Consider the following 24,161-nt stretch of genomic DNA (forward strand, 5'->3'; position numbering starts at 1 on the left):
ATTACAAATGTTCATTGAATGGCATGATTTCAAAGGAAAATTAATATTCAAATCCAGAGTCTATACTGATTTCAATAGGTCAATGTTTTTGCATTTTGCAAAGAGTCCAGACCTCCCTTTGCGCATTTCTTCGTCTAACGTTATTTTGTATGTTTTTTTCAAAATATTGACCTTGACATTTTAAAGTGAAAAGGAGTCTTTGTTTTAACATGATGACATTTATGACATGATATAGGAATATGGTAGATACTTATTAAACTTACGTTCTTTTCAATCAACTAATTTATTGCTTTGCTCACGGAGAGGGAAAGAGAGCTTGTTTAGGGTTAACAAATATGCTTACATTTTCTCCAATCAACACTGTTTCTCCCGGCTGACATGAGCTGCTATCATGTGTACACATGTTGTCATAAACACACCAGTCACATGACCAAGGACTTGTTACACAAGGGGAACACCTGCCAGAAACATATAAAAAATAAATTACTGGAACTTAAAGAATGATACGATGTTAAGGCTGTGATGCTAAGAATTAAGAGTCTTTGCTTGGATCGCCTACCTATCTGAAATTAGATTGTACAACACAAGCTCAGTGAATATTGTGACGCAGTCAATAATCCTACATTTACCAAACTCTAAATTTCAACTCTGGACTAAACATAAGCTTAAATCTAAACATGACCTAACACTCAATTGCAATCGTCACACCTAACCCTATTTCTTTGACGAAATATAGCATAGAGCAATTTTTGCCGAAGCAAATGTCGGGCCGCCCGATTCATTTGATATATTTATAGACATTGCACTTTACAACTCCCATAAAAATGTTTAGCCTGTAACATGAATGTTTGGATTTTTAGCTATTGTTAAGATAGAAGAAAGAGCCACTTGCGTACATGAAGGATGGCGAGAAGGGGAGGACAATTTGCCCATATTATTAAACCAATTGCAATGGAATAATAAAATCATATTACCTCAAATGTTTTATTTTAATATTTATGATAATCCTCTGATCTAAGCTACCACAGAATTGTCAAATCTTGTATGTAATCAGTAAAAGTATGGGACAAATTACCTTACACTTGCCCAGTAATAAAATAAAATTATCTTTGTATCCTGAAAACAAAGTTGGCATATTACAAAACTAGAAACCAAGGAACCTACGATTTATGAAGGGTGCAGTCAAACGATATAAAATCCGTGCTGACGAAGCTTACTACAGTTTCCGTTGAGACAATAGAAAGTGTCAATGTTACATGGTCCGCTGGTGGTAAATAAAAATGGAGATCTATAATAAGACGGTTGCAAAAGTTTTCAAGTTATCTTCTTCAAAGGTATGTGTGTAAACATACTTTTTTTTCGTTATCCCCCCTCCCCTCGATATAAAATAAAAATCTGCATCATTTAAGGTAAATTGAAATAATATTTTTGTATGGAGAAAAGGAGAAATTCTTCAGATTCTTAGTGCAAACTAAGTGTTAAACTAATGAAAAGGGAAACCACGGTATGCTACAAATTTGTGGCTTATTATAGATCATATGAACCTTTATCTTAATTGGATTTTCTTCCAAAGTTTTGACGGTCTCTTACTGCTCTTCTAGTCTTTTAATCATAGGTTTATAACGACAGTCTTTGAAGGTTAGGTCGTGTGTTTAAACTTCGATGTTATGTAGTGACATGTATGTGCTATGTTAGCGAAAATACCTTCGAAGTTTGCTAGCTCGTAGTTAAATAAATGCTATCTTTGGCTTGTCATGTTTGTAGTGAACTTTGATTATTCGCTGTGAACAGTGTGAACCATCGTCGTGGTAAGTGGATCGTTTATTATAACTTCGAGGTTTCGCAAACTTAAAGTTTAAATTACGACGGTCGTGTGTGAACATTTTGCGCCGAAAAAAAGAATTGTGTCATGCACTGTAGAACAGTTAGAATTTAGATTTCAAAATAAATAAATTAACGAAGAGATAATTAATATTTTTCCCTACCTTCTTCTGGAATCGTTGGCAATTCACTCACAGGAGGAGTTACGCACATGACTGTATTGGCAGTAGTAATAGCAGCATTGACCTGGTAGGAGTCGAAGGCACATTGGTATTGATGGCTTTCTTTGAGAGCTGGTAGCTGCTGAACAGTAATGGTGATCTAACGCATGTAAAAACAAGATTACATATGATGTCTGCCATACAAAATATGAAGAACATACAATGTAAGTTATGAAACGTAGAAAAACTATTAACATAAAGTTGATGTCAAAATAATATTTTATTTCATTGACTTTTGGGTCTTAACTTTTTGGGTATCAATAGCATGATATGTTGGGTGCTACATGGTAAAATAATTCCGAACATGAATGGCAGAGTCAAAGGTTTCCCTGCATAGTAGCTAATTCTAAACATGAATTAGTATCTCAGTAGCATGAGAATGGACATGACTTCATGTTGTAAAGTAGGGCCTTATGAAGTTATTATTATTACTTAAATACTTACTGAATCGATTCTTTATAACAATTTAAGAAAAAATTAATTGAATGACTTCTCGCAAAAGAATCACAGGCAAATGTAACTGAAAAATAAAACATCTCCAACTGGCTACAATTAATTTGGATGGTATATGATTGTTTTGGGGAATTAATACTTAAAGCTTCAAAGATAAAATTGACGCCTAGTTTTAGCCTAGTCTGTAGTTTTGGTTATATCGTTATTGAAAATGTTCATATTCAGCGGTCCACAATTTTTTTTTTTGATAGACAGGAAGTCCCGAGAGCACCTACTTCTTGTTCTGTCTCTTGGTAAGGCAGTCTATGATCAGGCTGGACATCTGAGAGGAATACACACTGGAAGGCATTGTAAGATAACCATCGAGTTGACTCGTCAGGGAAAGGACATTCCTCGTATCTTGTACATCTTGAAGGGGAGAGTGTGTGGGAAGGATGAATATGATAAATAGAAATAAAGATGATCTGATAATTTGTTTGTGTACACGTAATAAGTACAAAATTAACAAAATATAAACATAGCAAAAGTGAATCCAGAATTAGTTGTTTCCTCTAAGAGATGACAACGCCAGGGATCCCTCATCCTCTTGCTCTGTGGAAGTTTACTCAACAGAACATATTTAAAATCTCCTTAACTCAAGTTAATGGGGGAAAGAGAACAGAAAATAAGTCATCATTGTCCTATGCAGTGCACTCACCTCGCCTCTAGAGTACACCATCCACAGTAAGGGTCTCCATCATTTCCTCCATCCTCGCCAATGCATTCAACACAGCTCTGGTACTGGCTACAGTTGACTAACTCTAACGTGAGAACCTGATTTTTAATATGAAAATGAAATAGAAATCTAAAGCAAAAACTAAAGAAGTCATATGGATTGTGATATTAGCTGTGGAGTTATACCCTTTCATAGCCAAAATATAGGTCATATCTTTCTGAAGAATCTTACCTGTGAACCTTGGTCTGAACTTGTAGCAAGGGTAAGCCGCTCTTTCGATTCATCAAGAAATATCTCTTGTAAGACAGATCCACCTCCAACGAAGACATCTTCATATACGTAGCCAAATGAACCGTTGACTATGTTCAACTATTTAGTGAAATGACAAGCAAAATAAGGTCTGGTTGTTTTTATTTTGTTCCTAATATGCAATTGAAATGTTCAGGGTATTAAACAAAAGAACAGTCTACTACCAGGAAGGCAGTAGTTAAATGAATAAGCTCACCTATTTCACATCGTAAAAATGTAGGCCTAGTAATTTTTAGAGAAATAGAATTTGAATATTGAGGCTTCATTTATACGAGTAAATTACCCTCACCTAGTCATCTACAATTGAAACATCATTGAATTATTTAGAATTATGACTGAGGGAGGGCCTAAAGTAATTCAAATACTTTCAACATAGCGATGTACCATGGAAATCTTCATGTAATCAGGCATATAATCGATCAGTACTCAAATGAAATATCAATATTTATTTGTTTAAATTCTGACTTAATGTTTTTAATAATTTTGTTTTGCCATTGAAAAAATCAAAATCATATTTTGCTGAAATTATGTTTATCATTTTATGTAAATTTGTATCGCCGATAAATCGTTTGTATGACAAACATACTTAAGACATCTATCTTGTAAAAAAAAAATTCATACTTTATACTTAATAAAGGTACACTGTAGACTGGGTAAATGTATTGAAACTTATCTGGTGGAGACATAAAATGTATTGTTTCCAACAAAAAGAGTTAGTTGTTTACAATCCTGTCCATCGATTTATCATGGCATCGTACAATATAGGCAGGTACATTTCTCTTAACCCTAATAAGGCCGGGGGGCCATTATGCCCCCCCCCCCCCTCCACGATTTTTCCGATTGCTCGGGAACGCATACGGATGGCGCCCCGCCGCTCGCTGACTTTTTTCTTTCGAGTCTTGCGCAACTTTTAAAAGATTTTTTTTGAAAATCGGACCTGCGGTTACAAGGTCACGTGACCTTTTGTCTTTGCATGTTAGCCCGAAAATCGATCATTTTCGTGATTTGTGTACAAAACATATGGAAAAGTCATTTTTCCTAAAAACAGATCAAACATGGGTTATTGGGTCTTGTTTAAAGTTTAGGTGGTTGTTTTTGGAGTCAAAATAGTTGAATTGTAGTAAGAAATGAAAAGAAAAAAAAAACAATGAAATACATAAGTTTAAAAAACAATGAAATACATAAGAAATTACAAAAACAAGGGATAACATAAGGAATACGCTGGCTCTTCCAATTTTTTTTGTCGTATTATTATTCAGAATGGTCTAATGAATATATGTAGTGAAAAAGAATGCTTAAATATGAATAATATATGATTTATGGATAAAAATGTGATTTTTATGACTTTATTTGCATAAATTACCATAAATATGCAAATGAATGAATTTTTCAAGAAATTGAAATTATCATATTATTCTATACACTTCACTTGACATGCGTGCAAATTTTCGCGGCCGAGATCTTAAGGGGGGGCCATAATGCCCCCCCCCCCCCCCGGCCATACTAAGACCTCAAATAGCCCGGCCTTTTTAGGGTTAATGATCTATTTATATTGTGAAGGTCGAAACCTTATGGAGGTATCCCTGTGTATCTCCGATGAATGCCACTGTATGATGTCTCTCTATGGTTGTCACTATGGAGGTGGGTATCACATCAGGAATGGTGATGATGGGTGAGGTAGAGAGGGGAACCGTTCCACTGGCGTATCTATGGATAAACGGCGGGCTACCATCTTCTAAATAAAAGGCAGTACATTGGACCGAGTCTGGTGGCGTGAACGAAAGCTGTCAGGAAAGAAAAAGAAAAGGAGTTATCACATTTTACAAGAAACACGAATCTATTCAGCCCCTGCATATGTAACATGAATGTTATTGCGTAATGTCTATGTCTGTGGTATGATGGATATCACATTTAGAATGGTGATGATGGGTGAGGGTTACTGTTCTACTGATTGTACAATTTAACACATCAGACTGAACCTGACGAAATGAAAGCGGGGAAAAACGCCAATGTACATTTGCGAATGCAAGCCAAAAAACACCATCCCTGAAGAGAACCAACCCGCAGCTACACCACCAAAACAAACTGTTGTTCTTTCCTATATCGGTCAAGCCTCTCACAAGATTCAACGTATCCTTCAAGCAGCAGACATCCAACTTCGACACAGTTCCTCCAACAAACTCCATTCGATACTCCACTCCCACAAATACAAGCATCCAAACCATAAGAAAGCTGGAGTTTACAAAATATCATGCGAATGTGGAAAAGTCTACATTGGTGAAACGGGGAGAAATCTGGAAAAAAAAGACTCAAGGAGCACAGAACCAGCTTCAAAATCAGCGAAACGAACACACCATCGAATGGGATAACAATTATCTCATCTCCATAATGAAGCACTGGCATACACGCCGAATCAAAGAAGCCATCGAAATTCACCGCCACAACACCGTGCCCCAAGACTCAGGATTATACATCAACGACATCTGTAAACCCCCCCATCAACAAGTACCCGGTCACTCCTCCTCCACCACCGCCTGCACCAAGCCCGAAGACACCTGTACATCAACCACCGCCACCCGCCGAACCCTCAAAGCAGCCGCTAGCCTCACAGCTATAATGCACAGCAGACGACAGCAGACTACAACGCCGCCTACGTCGGGGACACACACAGCGTCCCGCCGGCGTATCGAGACTCCAGCCCAGATGGACAGGCAGACAGACGACCAAACCATCCATGTCCACTCCCCGATGACTCAAGCCCACACGGTCATGTATATTTCACCGACGTCCGCACCCCGGTGACATAAGCTCACGTACGCCAGCTATTAGGGACTTTTAGATTTGCACGTCGACAGCTTTGACTGCAACGTGTGATATCATTTTAAGGCACTACGCATGCGTCACGTCGTCAGTCAGCGATCGAGAATGCGTCAACCTTGATTTTCCTAAATCTAGTACGGTACTAGTATATGCCGCGTGCGCATAAAATATACAGTTCCTCAGGTAGACAATGGAACATCCCTTCCCTGCTAGAATGTAAAAATGTGTAGAACAGGTGTCACATGCATACTCACCTGTTCTACACATTTTTACATATTGTGAAGGGACGTTCTACCACAGCAATAGACCATTTTCGTAATGTAACGAAATGTGATGCATAAGTCTGTGTAAAGTGCCTCAATTCAAATTATTTTATTCACCTGATAAGAATTATAGTATTTCAATGGACAGAATCCGAACTGCATACATTAGTTGTTGCCAGGTTGGACAAACATATGGCCCGAATTCACAAAGGAGGTTTGTCAACACACCTCCTTTTGTTTTGACAAACCTCCTTTTGTTATTTACAAACCAGGTTTGTAAAAAAAACGCGTCAAAACGCGTCATATGGCTTGACCTACCTAGCAAAACTTAATATATGCAGTTGCATTCTGACTATTGAAATACTATTGTTCCTATCAGGTGAATGAAATAATTTTTTTGTATTGAGGCACTTCACAAAGTTTGGTTACATTACGAAACTGACCTATTGTTGAGGGTAGTATGAGGAACTGTATATTTTGTCCTCTTTCTTTGTCCGTCATATTCATAGTGTTACTTCATGCATGCATGTATATCGCCGAGTGCAATCTAAAAGATTTATAATTGTAGTCAACATGGGCAGTTAAGTACGTTGACACGCATGATCAGTCGGCGTTCGTCATGTTCTCGTCATCTCAATCTAAAAGTCCCTAATCTCCACTCCTGACGACGACCGCCACTCATCCTCTCCAAGCGCTATAGTTTTTCTTAGAACTATAAGCTAAGAAAGATAACCAACAGTCTTTTTCAAGACCACACCAACAGTCTTTTTCAAGACTACACCAACAGTCCTTTTCAGGACTACACACCCTCAAGAAAGATTACCGAGAGTCCTTTTCAGAACTCCTCAATCCTCCCTCTCTCTATCACATGGTGCATCCGCAAGCCTACTGTATAAGCCAAAATACATTGTAATAATATGACTAACTTGTTTAAACGCAAAAAGCGGAAGACATCGCAGTGGCGGATCTACGGGGGGGGGGGAGTTGGTAGGACGTTTAACCCTCCCACCCTCCCACCCTCCCCCCCCCCCCCAGGGCCGCCAAGTGAAAATGTGATGTGCATAGAAAAACGTCATCATGTGTCCAGACTCACACAGTATTAATAGATGTAAGTAGATGCCAGGAAAACATCATTTACGGGGGTTCAAAATAGCAACAAACAAAAAAAAATCGCCTCTCCGCTATGCGGCTTATGGACGATGCTCTGCATTAGGGACTTTTAGATTAAGTGGACGAGAACACGACGAACGCCGACTGATCATGCGTGTCAACGTACTCAACTGCCCATGTTGACTACAATTAGAAATCGTTTAGATTGCACTCGACGATATACATGCATGCAGGAAGTAACATGAACATGACGGACAAAGAAAGAGGACAAAATATACAGTTCCTCATTCTACCCTTAACAATTGCTGTGGTAGACACTGCTATTGTGTACAAATGTGTAGAACAGGTGAATATGCATGTGACACCTGTTCTACACATTTTTACATAATAGCAGGGAAGGGATGTTCCTTTGTCTACCTGAGGAACTGTATATTTTATGCGCACGCGGCATATACTAGTACCGTACTAGATTTAGGAAAATCAAGGTTGACGCATTCTTGATCGCCGACTGAGACGACGTGACGCACGCGCAGTGCCTTAAAATGACGTCACACGTTGCAGTCAAAGCTGTCGATTGGGTCAACCCCCTAGCAATAATAATAATAATAATAATAACAAAAAGCTAGATCCGCCCCTGCATCCATAGTCCCCACGTAGATTTCTGTATCAAACAATGACGCAGACTCAGAAAGTTTTTTTGAAAGGTAACTATTATTACCAAGCATTGCACCCATGCATTGATACGCCGAAATGCACTATTCAGCCTCGATGCCTTTCCCCATGGATTCCTCCATGAATGATCAATTTTGCAAGGCCGCTTACTGTGATTTTTTTTTTCTTCATTTTTATGAGAACTCTATTGCAAATCGATTTCACAACAAACGTTTACAACATCCATGGTACATTTGCGGATAATACTGTAAGATTACTTCTGTTAGATTAGGTAAGAAAAACTGACACATTATTACTTTAATATTTATGTTAATTATTTTTATATTGACTTACTGGAGATTCACGACACCTGCTGTCATCTAGGTAACTGTTCGTTGTACCAGTGCTAGTTCCTTGGATACATCCTAAGACAGCAACGTGAAAGCTCTGCTGGACATCACTCATCTTATAGACACAGAGGAAAGTTGAGCTTTCATTTGAAAATACCGTGTACAATAAGGCATCAGTGCTGTCGATATTCAATGAGTCAGCTAGCTGGGATCCTGCAGGTCCGATATGAGCAGATTGGATCATATTGTAAGACCCACACTGTAGCTCTGTCTCTGTGTAAGACGCGAAATTTATATCTAATGAATTACGACACAGACGTCCTAAGTACACATTGTTTTCTCTAGATATGAAATAGTACAGATAATCCTTGTAAACAACTAAGTGTTTGAATAAACCCTCCGATTTGACAAACCCCCTTGGTATGTTTTGACCTATCCTCAGGTTTACAAGATTGTGCTTTGCAATAAAGGAAATTCCGCCACCACTGACCCCTGTGAATAGGTAAAATTTTTCATTTGGAGTACCCTCAGCATTATCTACAAAGTCAGCACCAACAACAACAGCTCCGACAGTAGGAACATCATCTGTTGTTATAACACTCTGACTATTGGCTAAATCATATCTTATAACATCATGTGATATATTAGTCAGGCTCCTTGATTCACAGTAACCATCACAACCACCACAAGTGATGAGCAAATAGTTCTTTGGTGTTATCACGACGGCAAGGAGTTTATTATCATTGACATTCTCATCATTTGGCGAGGGGCAGAGTCCAGTATCGACCGTGTGCTTGAGATTTAGTTTCGAGTCGAGTTGGTACAGCCTCTCCCGTGCTCCAATATAGACATCTCCAGTGATGTTGTTGATGGCGATGTGGTTGAATGGTAGGGTGGATTCAGAGTCAGGAGGGGTAAAGGATGATACCAGGTAGGAGGAGAGAGGAGCTGATTGGATGGACCAAGTCTGGCATGATATGAGGACCAGAAAGAGCAATAACGCTTCCAAACCTTTCCAAGCCATGCCTGTAGAGATTTACGGCACTGCAGGCTTCTAAGTTCACCTAATCTGTAAAAATTAACAAAAAGATACATTAAGAATACAATCAATATAATTCATTAAAATAATGAAATTGTTTACCCCGGAAATTCTCTTCAATGTTGTTCTTCCTGAGGGACCTGCAATAAGCATTACCTCACCAATTGCCATGTATCCATGTACACCTAGGTGGAGAGTGGTAAATGTGGATTAATGTCTTGCCAAAGGACATTAGTTCCGGGCAGGGATTCGAACCCACAACTCTTGGATTGAGATTCAAGTGATTGAACCTGTAGTCGATTAAACCTACCAATACTTCAGGTACTGTAGAAAGCCTCAGGTACTGGGTGCATAGTTATGTGGGTACTAGCTGTAATCAATTATACAATCATGTGCATTGAATAATCCGCGAGGTGGTATTTTCTTTCTTAAATATCGATGAATAAACATCAGCTCATGGCAGAAACGTTGATAAGAAGGACGTCATAACAAAAAATACAATGGCACATTTCAAAAGGGCTGTAATTTTGAGTGACAATCCTTCAGCCAACCTTTAACTTGTTATTTTCCAGAAACCGGACAGTTGTCATGACGAGGATACTTATGTATCTTTAAGATTAACATTCAATTCTGTTCAACTCGGGTCATGTATTTACTAATATCTAGAAAAGATCAATATATAGTGCGTTTCGAAAATGGTAAATCCAATTTTGGTAGATTCCCATCTGAAAACATTGAATCTGTACATTTGAATATATAGAAGGTAATAATGTCAGCGCAGACTAAAAAAAAGGGCTCATTTAAAGCAGGTTTAATGATTTTCTTTTTGTTATTCTGGAAAAAAACTTGGTTTCTCTCGCATCCTTTGTGTAAGACAGGCCTTATTATTCATGAGTCATTCAATATGGGCAATGTTAATTTTGGGATCTATTCTTCATAAAAAAAGGTCTACTAAACCTTTCCAGTTTGTATGCACTGTTGTAGACAAAACCATTATTTACCTTACGCACCTTATGCATATGATATGCTGCATTGGACAAGTGAACAGAGAGAAGAGGTTCATGAAGTTAGCAGGCTGTTTGGAAAGATTTAATGTTATTCTGTGGATTTATCCTGTGCAGATCCTGTGAAAGCGAAGATACATTGGATCACTTTAAACAATGGAGCACCGAAACATTAAGAAGAATTTCACTATTAAAACGGTTATAGGCAACAGTATTAAAGACATGCATTATGGCCAGACCCACTTTCCGTGCTTCAGACCAAACTTGGTACGAGATTTTGACAGCACTTTAGAATGATCTCGGTGCCCAGTCATATTTGGCAGTAAACATTGTGAATAGGGTATGATTGGATAGAAACAGGTAACTCTTTACCACGAAATAGAGTCACATTCATTATGATCTTTTAATTATAAGCTACCAAAATTGGGGACACTTTTTTTGGTACGCACTGTAGTGCATTTTCATCCGTTGCAGAACTTTATTACATTTTGATCATAAGCTACCAAAGTATACCCTTTTTCGTGGTACGCACTGTAGTGCATTTTCATCAGTAGCAGAACTTGATGACATTTTAATCATAAGCTACCAAAGTATACCCTTTTTCGTGGTACGCACTGTGGTGCATTTTCATCAGTTGCAGAAAAAATGAAAATCATTTCATTATCTAAATATATCAATGGTCATTCAATACTCACCATCAGTGCTATTTTTAACAGGAGCAAATGTCAAGTAGAGTCGGTAATTATCAGCAATCGAATGACGATGTTTTATAATTTGTCGACCTGCAACAGTTAGCGAACATGTTTCGATTAAATTAACAGTACTTCCGCTTTTAGAATGTACCATTCCTGTACAGTAAGCGTTTCTATTTTTATAATATGAAGGAGCAATATTCAATATTCGAATAAGCATTACTACTTTTATGTTCATTTGAAAGAGTGGTAACACATTTATGTAGGCATAAATTGATATGCGTTTAATTTAATAATCGGAAAGTTGATAACATACAAACCTACTTTTATTTTTTCCCACACCGTAATGGAATGAGCCCCTATTCAATAAAGGTCAAATTTAGGTCTGTATTAACTAATGATAGGCAACACCTGTGATAGACCTTGTTAGTCTGATATTAATATAGAAATCTATTCTAAAATTTACTGCACACAAAAGACAAAGAATATTGACCTTGTGTCGTTCTAAATTTTGGAAGACGTACCTTCTTTTTGTCTTGTGGAGTAGCTATGCTCTTTAATGTCACAGTACTGAGGAAACGTTTCATTAAGCAGATCAAACATGAACATGGAAATTGATAAACATGCATATTACATACATATGATCATAGGTCCACACAAAACAAAAGACCCTCAAGAGTTAAACATGTTCAAAAGAAAATGATATTTTAGTTATTTTGTGTGTTGAAACAAACATGAAAATGATATGGCACTAAATCACAGTGATATAACCGATCAAGCCAATTTGAAGTGCCAATTGTTATAGTGATGACAACTTTCAAAAAATCAAATTCTGTCTCGTTCGATTTCATTTAAACTTTCACTGATATGCTTCTCCGGTTGTTAATGCTCTGTTATAAAGTAGTTGTTATTAAGGTTGGATTGTCCTTTAAATGTAGTCTGCAAAAGTTCAGGGCAGCGATCAACAACACCGTTGAATAGGTATAGAAAACTATGTCATAGATGAGTGAATAACTATTGTCATGATCTGAAGTCAAATACCTCCATCGTGGGAACAATTCTGACGTAGTTAAACAAAATTTAACATTGTAACCATTAAGTGGGTTGTATTGTCTCCTCTATCTGTGACCAGGAATGGTGTATACTATACCTGAATAACATCTATTTGTACAGGTGATGGTATAGTAAACCCTAAATTAGCCACATATTGAGCGAATCTGTGAAAAAAATTAAAAGAAGCTAATTTCAACTGATTTTGGTAGGTATGGGTACGGACAACTAACACAAAAAAGGAAGTAGGGATCGAGGTTGGGGATATTTTTTTTTATTAGAGCTCAAAGGTCAATGACCCCTGCCTAAATCACTAAGAATCGGTCGGTAAATGTCGTGATTCAGAGTTTACCAGCCCACTTTTACGATCTTATAGTAACAGATTGTTACAGATGAAACTCTTGGAAATATAACATTTAAGTGTGTAACACCTGGTTTGCATTAAAATTAACATGCCCGAATTCACAAAGGAGGGTTGTCGACAAGCCTCCTTTGTGAATTCGGGCCAAAATGTCTAACCAAGTTGTGTTTATCTGTGCTCTCCCATTTTTGGTTTCGTATTTTCCCATCGTTTTTGTTCCTTTTGTTTGTTTATTTGTTTGTTTATTGACTTTCTTTTGATTTGATGATTGTTTTTTAACAACAACAAAAAAATCAGACACCTATACACTTACCGGTCTGAAAGAGGAGGAAAGATTCTTTGGCTGAGTGGGAATTGATATTTTCATGCAATATTGTTCTCCCCTCCCCCCCCCCCCCCCATTCTCTCTCTCTCTCTCTCTCTCTCTACCTCTCTCTCTACCTCTCTCTCTCTCTCTACCTCTCTTTCTCTCGCTCTCAGCTTTGCTCCCTGTCTCTGTCCGTCTGTCTCTCTTTCTTCATTGCTTCTTCTATCTGATAAGGAAACTTTTATGTATCCTATCTATTAAACTGCTCTTCTGCTCTCTCTAAACTCTAAACGAAGAGTTGATACTCGCCCAATAAACAGAACACTAAAAAATTACTTCTTTTGGGAGTGTATTTTAAGTGATTTGAAAGTATGGTGCTTTTTGGACTAGATTTAAACGTTATCGACACGTGCCTTCATTTTAACAAAAAGGGTACTCCTGTTCACGTTTTCATCTAACCTAAAAACCGCCAATTTATCACGCGACTGGAGTAACGTGATTCCACTTACCTCTGTAAATCAACTGTTTATGACCAAATAACCACTTGACCAAGCAAAGAGTTTTTTATCCGTTAACCGATGGTGGTGATAAATAATTAATTCTTTGGTCTTTTAAGCACCTTTATCGATTGGTTTCACAGGTTATCCAAGGTTGATGGTAATAATCACGTTACGTACACCGGCTAATCGTCTTATTGTTCTGTCCGTGAATCTCTGGTTGATTTACATTAGTAATTTTGAGGTGTCTTACACACCTCTTTTGAATGGTTTCGAAGTTACCATAACTTTCTTGGTGATGATCACGTGGCTAAAACTGATTACTAATCTAAGCTGTGAATCCGTGATATTTAAGTGTGTAAAATTAGTTATTATTAGGTGTCTTAAAACACCTTTTTAAATGGTAGTCAAAGTTGCCATAGGTTCCGCGGTGATGATCTCGTGACTCAAACGGATTATTAATAACCTGGGCATCCGTTATTTTTTAGGTGTGAACAATTAGACATTATTTATAGGTGTCTAAAAAGATCTTTTTAAATGGTTTCAAAGTTACCATAACTTTCCTGGTGATGATTACGTGGCTAAAACGGTTTACTAATCTAAGCTGTAAATCCGGTGCCAGGTAAAAATTGTCAGAGGAAAAAATGTCAGAGGAAAAAATGTCAGAGGTAAAAATGTCAGAGGTAAAATTGTCAGAGGAAAAAATGTCAGAGGAAAAAAATGTCAGAGGAAAAAATGTCAAAGGTAAAAATGTCAGAGGTAAAAATGTCAGAGGAAAAAATGTCAGAGGTAAAAATGTCAGACGTGATTTTCACGTGATTTTGTTTACTGGGCGGGTATGGTAAGGCGATAATAAGTCATAACTGGGAGATATATATCTTTCTAAAGTAAACCCTCCCATTAAGCACCAAAGCCATGTTATCATTATTTTGCTTTTAATTCTCTTCTTGACCGAGTTATAAATGCAAATAAAAAATGTTTGCTGCAATAGTGCCGCATTTTGTGTATAAAAATTGACTCTACATAATTATCAGAGAATGATAATGATGTTCAGTCTTTCATTTAATATTTTTACGTAAAGGTTTGCTGTACATATCAGCTGCTGGTTCAGCTGGTTGCCGCCGTCAGTTGCTGGCGATTGGCGACCACATCTGCACATCTTCTTGTTGTCTTTCTCCATTTGTTTCTATCGCGTTCTAGTCTTTTGGCTTCTGAGTATGTGAGACCTGTCCATTTTTTGATGTTATCAAACCACTGCTTTCTCTGTCTGCCTCTCTTTCCTTTTCCTTCTACTTGGCTTTCTATTATTTGTGCTGCTAAGGGGCTCCCACTGCCACGCAGAATGTGTCCAAAGTAACCCATCTTGAGGCGGGCCACTTTTCCAAGGAGATCTCTTTCTGTGTTTGGTTCATGTAGGACACTGAGGTTGGTTCTTTTGTCCTTCCAGCTGATTTTGAGCATTCTCCTCCAGAACCACATTTCTGCTGCCATGATGCGATTTTCATCGGCTTTGAGCAGTGTCCAGCTTTCAGCACTATAAACTAAAGCATTCCAAACCAGGGTTTTGACCAGTTTTATTTTCAGGCCGGTTGAGATGTACATATCAAGCGAGGGAATATCAAGAAAAAATAACTATTGTTTTTTCAGATTAATTGTACATTTTATCAAAAGCATGTATTCAGGAAAAGGTGCGAGTATATTGGGAACATAGGCTGAATCAAAATATGAAAATAATCTAGAATGGTGCAGGATATGCGTGTCTTGATGAAGTTTTAGAATTCTAACGAGTTATACTAAATGACAATCATGAATATTACTTTTAAATTTCGCATTTCCCTCCTATTTCTTTCTCTCCTTCCCTCTGTCTCCATTCCCCTCCCTCTATTTCTTTGATCGGCCTCTGTCTGTCTGTCTCTCTCTCTCTCTTTCTATATCACTCTCTCTCTCTCTCTCTCTCTCTCTCTTTTTCTCTCTCTCTCTCTCTCTCTCTCTCTCTTTCTCTCGCTCTCTGCCTTGCTCTCTGTCTTTGTCTGTCCGTCTCTCTTTCTGCATTACTTGTTCTATCTTCTAAGGAAAATTTTGTGTATTCTATCTAAATGAACTGCTCTTCTACTGTCATAATTGGGTGATAATAAATAATAATAAAGTATCAATTATTACCAGGAATTCTGTGTTCCACGCTGTTCATTTCTTTGTTTAAACTGAATAAGCACCAATCTTGATGGCTAGCTGAATGGCACAAGTGAGATCATGAAGCAGTTTGAATGACTAAAGAATAAAAACAGTGCAATAATACAGGACATTATACTTTGAACCATTTACTTTGTATTTAATATACATACATGTAACATGTAAACATAAAAAATATAGATAAGAAAGAGAAATATCATCGTAGCAGGATCATAAGATCTCTTTGTCTTGTGAGACTGGCCATGTATTCTGACAAATATAAAGCTTCACTTTGCTAAGCAATAAATAATAAGTATAGAATCTACACTAAAACTATATTACTTCATTCAAGATGGCAGTACAGTAATCAAGCAATATATGGTACTGCAAACAAATTATTATTATTGTAGGGGCAAGACAATTTTTTTATCAGTTCACCTGAAATAGATCAATCAATTTAGGTAAGTTTGAAATACGAAGCTGGGAAGCGTACAGATCATCCACGGGACTGATAAATGATGTCCTTATAGATAATGAATAAGTTCGGTTATGTATATCACTTCATCATTGAACATGAACCCCACCCCAACCCCCCCCCCCCCCCAAAAAAAAAGTAATTATCATAATAATATTCATAATGTAATGAATATTTATTTAAAACAATGATGATAACAAATAATACATAAGTAAATAAATAAATAAATGATTAAATTGATAAATACATATGAAAGATATCAAGCCAAAAATAGGGACATCAACAAAAGGGGAATATAATGGAAAAGAAAAGGGCCCTAATTTCCAGCATTAAAGTGCCTGTGTGGATAATTAAAAAAAATAGGACATGCTTTCCTGTCTGCATACTGCTATTAACATTTCTTATTGCCAAGCACAATATCATAATAGTCACCTATACAAATACAAACATCATAAAATACAATGTGACATAAATATGTGAACTGTATGTACTTCTCATTATTTCCAATTTTACTTGATTTTTACAGTGCCATAATTGCTTTCAAAAACAATATTTCTTTCTCATTGTCTATCGGGATATAAACAGTGTTTGTGATTTCTTTGTTCACCACTCAGAACCTGTTATGAATTGTAAGAAATAGAAGCTTCAGTTTTCTCTGTCGCCTATAGGCAGATACAATGATATAGAATGTGGACGTTTAAACTCCATTCAACAATGGAAGGTTAGAACTGTAATTTTAAATTGAGTGCTACCATAAAAACATGTTTGTTGAAACATCAATAAGAGGGTTGGACATCTGAATACATCAATTATGGAAAAGATGATAACAAAATCTCAAGGTGACTGCATGTAGGGACGATAGGACTAACACAAGGCTATTACACTGTTTTTAAGTTTGTATAAATAACTTTAACTTCAAACCAAGGCTTCCACACACAGACTGAAACTTGAACGAACTCACAATCTATGCATTGAACGTAATTCACATTATATTCAATTATGTCTTCATAATCAGTCCATTTCACATGTGCCTGCTGTCTCTTAATAAGGAGGAGATTTTAACCTTCATATTTTATCTTAGAAATTAACACTCTGGTAGGGCTTTCAGCCATTTTTAAAAAACTTTACAAAAAGAAGATTACTTTGTAGTTTCAGGAGACGGTCTTTAAAGTTTACAATTTCATAAGCCAATTATTAGAACATGAACCAACATATCTTGATAAGGCAAGAAAAGGAAGGCATACACCTTTATTCTACAAAGCACACATAAATGATACCTCAGAGTCATTGCTCTTTCAATAACATATCAAGCTGACATCATTACACAAAAAATACTGTTTTCACTACATTTATCTGAAAGTCATTAGTTATACATATAGTTAATTGTAACATCCTTAAAAAGTTTTGAAACAATGAAATATACTATTCAACAGTTGAAATACCCACTTATGTTCTTTAATTAATGTGACTCTTTCTTAAAGATATGTCCAAAAAATATTCTGAAAAAATTAATCTCTTGTAATCTTAAAGTCATGTAAGTGAAATGATTTTTCTTTTGTAATTATCTAATTTTTTATATCACTAAAAATTATCATTTAACAACAAAAAAAAGTTCATTGAATAACTGTTACAAACAACTACATCTGTATTTATTTCACAACTGATTTCGCAACCATGTAGACCTTTGTCAAATATAGTTTAACAGACTTCACTGTTTAGCAGAATCGACATAAGTAGAATGCTCACATAATTCCTTGTTCCACAAATATCGTTCTGCAACTTCTCCTAAATCAGAACATACGCTACAATATACTGTAATAGCAAAATCCATTTATAATGGCTTCCTGATATATAGCCATACCTAATCTATGCTAACAAAACTAGTATAAAAATAGAGCACATTTTGTTTCCACATATAGCTTATACAGAAGCAGCATTGGGGAATAATATATATGTAGATATAAAAGCGAAATAATAATATCATTTTTAAAACCTATTCCTACAAATGCAATGGTAATACAAATGATATATGCACAAATATAAACTTTGCTGCTGCAAAAATAATATTGCATATCCTTCCTTTTTACATTTACATGTATGGCACATCATAATTGAATCCTGCATATTTCTCCAATGCATAATTATAGGTACACATTTGCATAAGTGACATCATGCATATTCGTTATAATATATTCACAGACAATGCATAACATTTGACATCAATAAGCATCATATAGCTACATCATACCATTTACCTGCATAAATACTTTTTCTTCCATCAAACTCTTCATGATAATTTGGTCATACACAACTTGGTGCAAACACCAACTGTCATAAAGTCAATTCATCCTTGTATGCTATTGAATACCTGATATATTACTTCCTTTCCAATTTAACTCACTTTGTGAAGCCCTTCCCTCCTTTTCTATCTCCAATGTCAGTCTTTCAGTGCAGTATTTTCAAGCCCCATAAAGAGAATAATAAAAATCAATTGATCTGAATAGGAGAAGTATCCCATGTTCATCTTGTCAAATGTCATTGTTCTGTGTGTTCAAATCTCTTGTTCAACCTTTCATTATTTTGTTCATTTACAAGCAGAAAAGCATCAAGGTGTATACATTCTTGAAAACTCATCACAATTAGGTGATATTGCAGTCGTAATTCTAGCTTAAAATAAATTACTGTCAAAGTTTGTAAATGGACAACAAGAACATATGAATATATTCATGAGCTAAATAATGTTCTGTCATAGTTCTTTTAAGAAAGAAAGGTCCCTTCTGCAGAATAAGTGAAGCTTCTGTACGGTCTGGGAATATTCTGAACATACCTTCTGTTTGGAGCAAAACAGGCAAGAACCTGTATACTTTAGAATTGAGTTGAGTCCCTTCTAGTTCCCAACAGATGATATCAAGTAATAGAGCGCTTTCGCAAACACAACGGAAGCAAAGACGACAGGAGATTTACGGCGATACAGCTCTTCCGTCGTGTTTAGGGAACGAAAGCTTTCATGGCCGCGTACTGTCATGAAAATCAACAAGACAGAGAAAATTTTGGTTCACGCATGCCCAGATTGTTTTTTGATTGCATTACCATCGTCTTTGCCTTCCGTCATTTTTGCGAAAGCGCCCTATTAGTAATATATCTGTGTCACTGGCATATGATTGTAGAAAAAAGGCCTTTTCATTTTGAAGTTAAATGATTAAAGAACATTAGTCTTGAGACTCTTAGTCTAGGTCTGAGTGACTCACACACCAAACTTGTTCTTGATGCTATTGATCTCCACACTCGTGATAATACACCTACATGTAAGATGACTCCAACACCATGTTTTTTTTTCTTGGTGTCATTGGTCTTAACCCTTTGCTCAAGGGAACCTGGTGGTCTCTGCATTAAGCCTATAAGATCTATGCAATTCAGTAGTCAACAGGTTAAATTCCCAGACTGGGTCTTGCCGACTCACACCACATGGTTGTTCTTGATGCCATTGGTCTTAGGAGTATGCCCATTCTGATCCTTTACTTCACCTCCATGTGACTTCTCGTCATCATCAAAGGTCATCCCAAGGTCAATGTCCTCTTCTTGACCTTTGATGGCCAGATAGCGATGAACCACAGAGTCCCAGTCGACGATGGTCTCGATCCTCACTGGACCGTCAGTTTGGTTCGGACGTAGATAACCATCTGATTCAAACACCCAGATAAAATGAGAATAATAATGTTTATACCACATTAATCAGTAGCAACGTTTTGGAATAAATTGGCAGAATGTATCGAGAATTGTGAAACTCCAAAACACGTCAGAGCCTATCTGCACTAGTTTGGCCAAGAGGAATAAGACCTCCCTGTGTGGTCACTGACATGTGGTTATCTCATCAAATCAGCTCTCAATTGACATAAGAAAAAGGGGCCCATGGGGGATAAACGGGTAACGCTTATTCATTGTTGGCTGTATAGAGGCATAAGTAGCTACAAGTAGTGCATTCCCGCTTTAAAATGTATGTTTATGCAATCAATTTCAAATGTTCACTAATGACTGAAGAAAGTATGCTGAGCATATTTCACTCTTCTCTACTATTATGTTTTCCTTCTCTTCATTACTGGACATTGGGACATATTTGTGATATGTGCTTTGTAAGTATAGGGATATCATTCTTTCCTTCAATAAATATATTGCATCTGCCACATCTACTAGCTTGCATCATGATCAAATCACACCTTGCAGCCTATTTGGAAAGTGTGCCAGAATAAAAAATTATTTCTATTACATAAACAGGACATGAATAACCATCTACTAAACCAACTAGGCTTTATTGAGATTCCATAGGCCCATAATGCACTGCCTTACCTCAAGTCTAAGCGAGTAGTGCTACATTCATTTGCTTGAGTTTGACCTTGACTGATATGCAAACCGTCCCATGATCCTGGAGTTTTTATTCAATCCTGTATTTGATTGTTTGGAGACTGAACTTACCTTCAGGAGCAACTTGAGTATTCCTTCTGACAACATTCCGTAGCCAATTTGAGGATTGCCCAAACATGTCTACCGATTTTGCATCGGAGAGTGCATCTAACTCCTCCTCGTCATTGATCAGATCTCTGGCTTGGGCGCTGCAGATTTTACCTGGAAAAAGATTAACAGATAATAACAGACAATCAGGAATGAGGATTGAATCCATTGCTGAGTTCTAAGATGAACAGTATCTACTATATCAGGGGGGTGTTTCACAAAGATCCTTAGTTGAACTTATCTCTAAGCTGGACTTTACAATTATGGAAAGCTGTTAGCATCTATGAAAATATTTTGTAAAAGTTATTTTAAATGGCATAAAATGTTGATTCAAATCATTCATATTTTCTACTATCAAGGAGATTTCATGTTCTCGATGTGGAATTTATGATAAGTCTAAAATATTTAAAGTTTTGCTTTTGAATATATTTTATTTTAAGGCTACAAATGGCTCTCCATAATTTTTAAGTCCAACTTAGAGTTAAGTTTGACTTCGGCATTTCTGAAACACCCCCCTGAAGTTATACATATGATGATCATCATGATGATACAGTGCCAGTATCCACCTCTGATGTGCTTAATTGCTCTAATTGTCTCATAATATTGTTGATTTTTTTATACATATATTAAATTTGCCTCTTCAATACACACACAAATGCATAAAGTGTGGTCTGACCACATGAATGCCATACCATAAGATCATGCCAGCCAGTAATGACGAATAATTCCAAATTCCCCCAAAAAAGATGTTGTATTGCCCTTTTGGTGCCAAAACATGGGTCGGTCGGTTGGAAATCTTTTCTTTTTAAAACTTTTAATATTTTTTACTCCCTCTTTGGGCTGATATTTCTCAGTTTTGAATTCTTAAATACATTTATTCTTTTAAAAATGAAAAACCAACCAAAGATTTCAAGATTTTTGGGTCAGTGGCATGGGGCAATACTTTTTTTAGGCCTTATTGGCAGATTAATGACTACAGAGAAATATGTTTTAAGAATTGAAACAAAAGGTCCACAACTAAAGACATATCCCGGTTAATTTTTTTTTTTTTGGGGGGGGGGGCAAGCTGTAACAGTATTAAATTGTCGTTTGAGAGGAGACTGAAATCAAACGATAGTCTAGTTGTGAATTCCTGCAAGATCAACCTACCTTTATGTTTAATTGCTGCCTTGAAATACCAGTACATTTTGGTGAAAAGGTTGAGAGGAGAGGGCGTGGCTGAGGTCTTGTTCATCTTCCTAATGAGCTGAGCTCTGCCATATTTCCACTCCTTATCGGACTGCGCCTGGATACGCTGGTAGGTGTCGGACATCATAGCGATGAGAAGGTTGATCAGAACAATGAGAGTCACGATCAGGTATGTACCAAACACAATCTTTATCAGAGTCAAGGTGAAATCTGGGTGGCGAGTAATGGCTGGTAGTGCCTCGGGTTCGACCAACCCGAAGAGCGAGAAGAAGAGAATAGCAAAGGTATCTGCGGGTGTCTGAATGATGTTGTCTGCAGCAGTGCTGTTTGCTGCCTTGGGGTAGACGGGTTGGTAGACAGCTGCTAGGTGGAGCATGAAACCAACCAAGAAGATGAGAAGGATCACCATGAACCTGACAAGATCCTTGATGAGGTCTCTGATGATGATCGCCCAGGGGCCAAACAGGTGATGGAAGGACAAGAACTCCAGGATGTGGGCGAAGCAGAAGAGGACACACCATGCAAAGAACTGGTTGCGGATGTAGACCAGTAGTCGTTTGGTGTCGTCATCAAACGGTACAGCCACCAGATGCAACATGCATGCGACTGAGGAAAAGGCCAGGATGATGACACGTATCCAACCAAGCCCTTGTCTGTCACCAGGGTTGGTAATCTCTGTAACCAACAAACCTGATAGCCACAGGAGAAGAAGCCATTCGTACCAGGTTGGTATCATACTTGGGTTTTCAATGAATTTCTCTATGAACGGTGTAATGACAGTAGTCAGGATGAGGAGAATAATGAGATAGATGTGGGAGACGAGGTACGTCATGAACTTGATAATGGGGAGCTTGTTGAATCGGTGCTTCAGGGGAAGAGAGAAGAAGACCCACATTGGAGGAAAGATGACCAGGAAAAAGAAGAGAAGAACAATCTTCCAGCTTGCCCAGTTCAGATTACCCACCCAAACATCGGAGAGGTACTTCTGGACCGATGGATGAGCAACAACATCCTTCTGCTGACATTCCATTAGGACATCCAGGAATGGAATATTCCTTTCATCAACAGCTCGTAGTAACACCCCAGGACTAGTGGTACTCGATGTGATTGAGATAAGGTCCACAGCCATGGTCTCACAAAAGGAACTGACCTCTAAGAGTTCTTTAGCCCTCTCTTTCTCCCTAACAGATTGATGTCTGAAGTTCTTGGCCAGCTTGACCGCTGTGTCGATGGGAGCTGGTGACCGTAGAACAAACTCTCGGACGGAGGCATTGTTGTTGTATCTACCACACACCATCAGGTCAAACACAAACTGTCAAAGAAATATAATGAAACAGTTTAATGGTCACAGCTTAGTATATTTCAAATTATAAAACTGACAATTTAAATCCATGATTATGCATTGCCATGTTTTCAAAGAGAAATTCTAGCCTATTAGAAGTTCAAGTTGATAAAAAACTCACAAAAAGGCTAATAAGAGTGTGATAATGCAAATATGAGTTTACACAACAATTTTTCATAAACACACATGCATATTTCTTGGATGAGCAATGCAATAATGAAAAGGTTGAACAATAGTACCCCAGTCTGACTGCCAAACAAAAAATCTGACCAATCCTTGGCCATTAGGGGGTAATGTAATGTTTGGTCTGCTGTGGGTGTCTCATTGGTGGGAATGGGATAGTAAGCACAAGTCATGAAATTTCCATTTATTTTGTCTCCAGTTGTGTAATGAAGAGACCAAGTAAAAAAAAGAAATATCAAACATATTCACTTAGCAATGAGCTATTACATTTACCTACTATGATTGTGATTGTGATTTTGCCTTTACTACTGGTAGTCAGAATGCAAAGTGCATACATTAAGTGTTACTACGTCGGACATATATTTTTACTTGCCCCACCTGACCCCAGGAGTGACATGAAAATGACTCTTCTGTGTAAAAACACAACATGGTGGCAGCAGTGGGATATAATATAAGATATCTCATAAAAACCTCAACATCTAACTTCAAAAGATGAACAGATTTTGCTCAAAATGTAAATGATCCTTTTTCTAACCTGTAGACTTAAAGGCATAGACCAGTTTTGGAAACGCCCCCCCCCCCCCTCTCAAAAAATTAAATGGAAGCTCTTATTACCAATCATGTAAAAGAATGTG

The 24,161-nt window shown here is 37.3% G+C and overlaps 2 protein-coding genes across 3 annotated transcripts in view; both read right to left on the reverse strand.

The window, feature by feature from the left end:
* Positions 1 to 2,766: 2,766 nt before the first annotated feature.
* Positions 2,767 to 9,777, reverse strand: LOC105443851 (plexin-B3-like). Its single transcript, XM_030983576.1, has 5 exons — positions 8,718 to 9,777; positions 5,088 to 5,303; positions 3,442 to 3,579; positions 3,193 to 3,308; positions 2,767 to 2,833 (listed from the first exon to the last, which is right to left on the reverse strand). The coding sequence occupies exons 1-5, from the start codon at positions 9,735 to 9,737 to the stop codon at positions 2,767 to 2,769; spliced, it is 1,557 nt and encodes a 518-aa protein (XP_030839436.1). The 5' UTR covers positions 9,738 to 9,777.
* Positions 9,778 to 18,585: 8,808 nt separating this feature from the next.
* The window catches only part of LOC755397 (ankyrin-1-like), a 37,462-nt gene continuing 31,886 nt past the window's right edge, over positions 18,586 to 24,161 (reverse strand). For both annotated transcript variants that reach the window (XM_030983050.1, XM_030983049.1), the window contains 3 exons: positions 21,963 to 23,313; positions 20,778 to 20,927; positions 18,586 to 19,987 (listed from right to left, as the gene is read on the reverse strand). In XM_030983050.1, the coding sequence (XP_030838910.1) occupies positions 19,764 to 19,987; positions 20,778 to 20,927; positions 21,963 to 23,313 (1,725 nt within the window). In that variant the 3' untranslated portion in view covers positions 18,586 to 19,763. The remainder of the gene's footprint in view (positions 19,988 to 20,777; positions 20,928 to 21,962; positions 23,314 to 24,161) is intronic.

The sequence above is a fragment of the Strongylocentrotus purpuratus genome, unplaced genomic scaffold (assembly GCF_000002235.5).
Source record: "Strongylocentrotus purpuratus isolate Spur 01 unplaced genomic scaffold, Spur_5.0 spur5_scaffold_13, whole genome shotgun sequence".
NCBI classification, from domain to species: Eukaryota; Metazoa; Echinodermata; class Echinoidea; order Camarodonta; family Strongylocentrotidae; genus Strongylocentrotus; species Strongylocentrotus purpuratus.

Bases quoted from the DNA above. Each gene is read 5' to 3' on its own strand.
- LOC105443851 (XM_030983576.1), bottom strand. From the start codon at position 9,737: ATGGCTTGGAAAGGTTTGGAAGCGTTATTGCTCTTTCTGGTCCTCATA. The intron at 5,304-8,717 runs GTAAGTCAATAT...CTTTCCTGACAG, and splicing joins GCAGGTGTCGTGAATCTCCA to CTTTCGTTCACGCCACCAGA. The intron at 3,309-3,441 runs GTAAGATTCTTC...ATTAAAAATCAG, and splicing joins GTTCAGACCAAGGTTCACAG to GTTCTCACGTTAGAGTTAGT.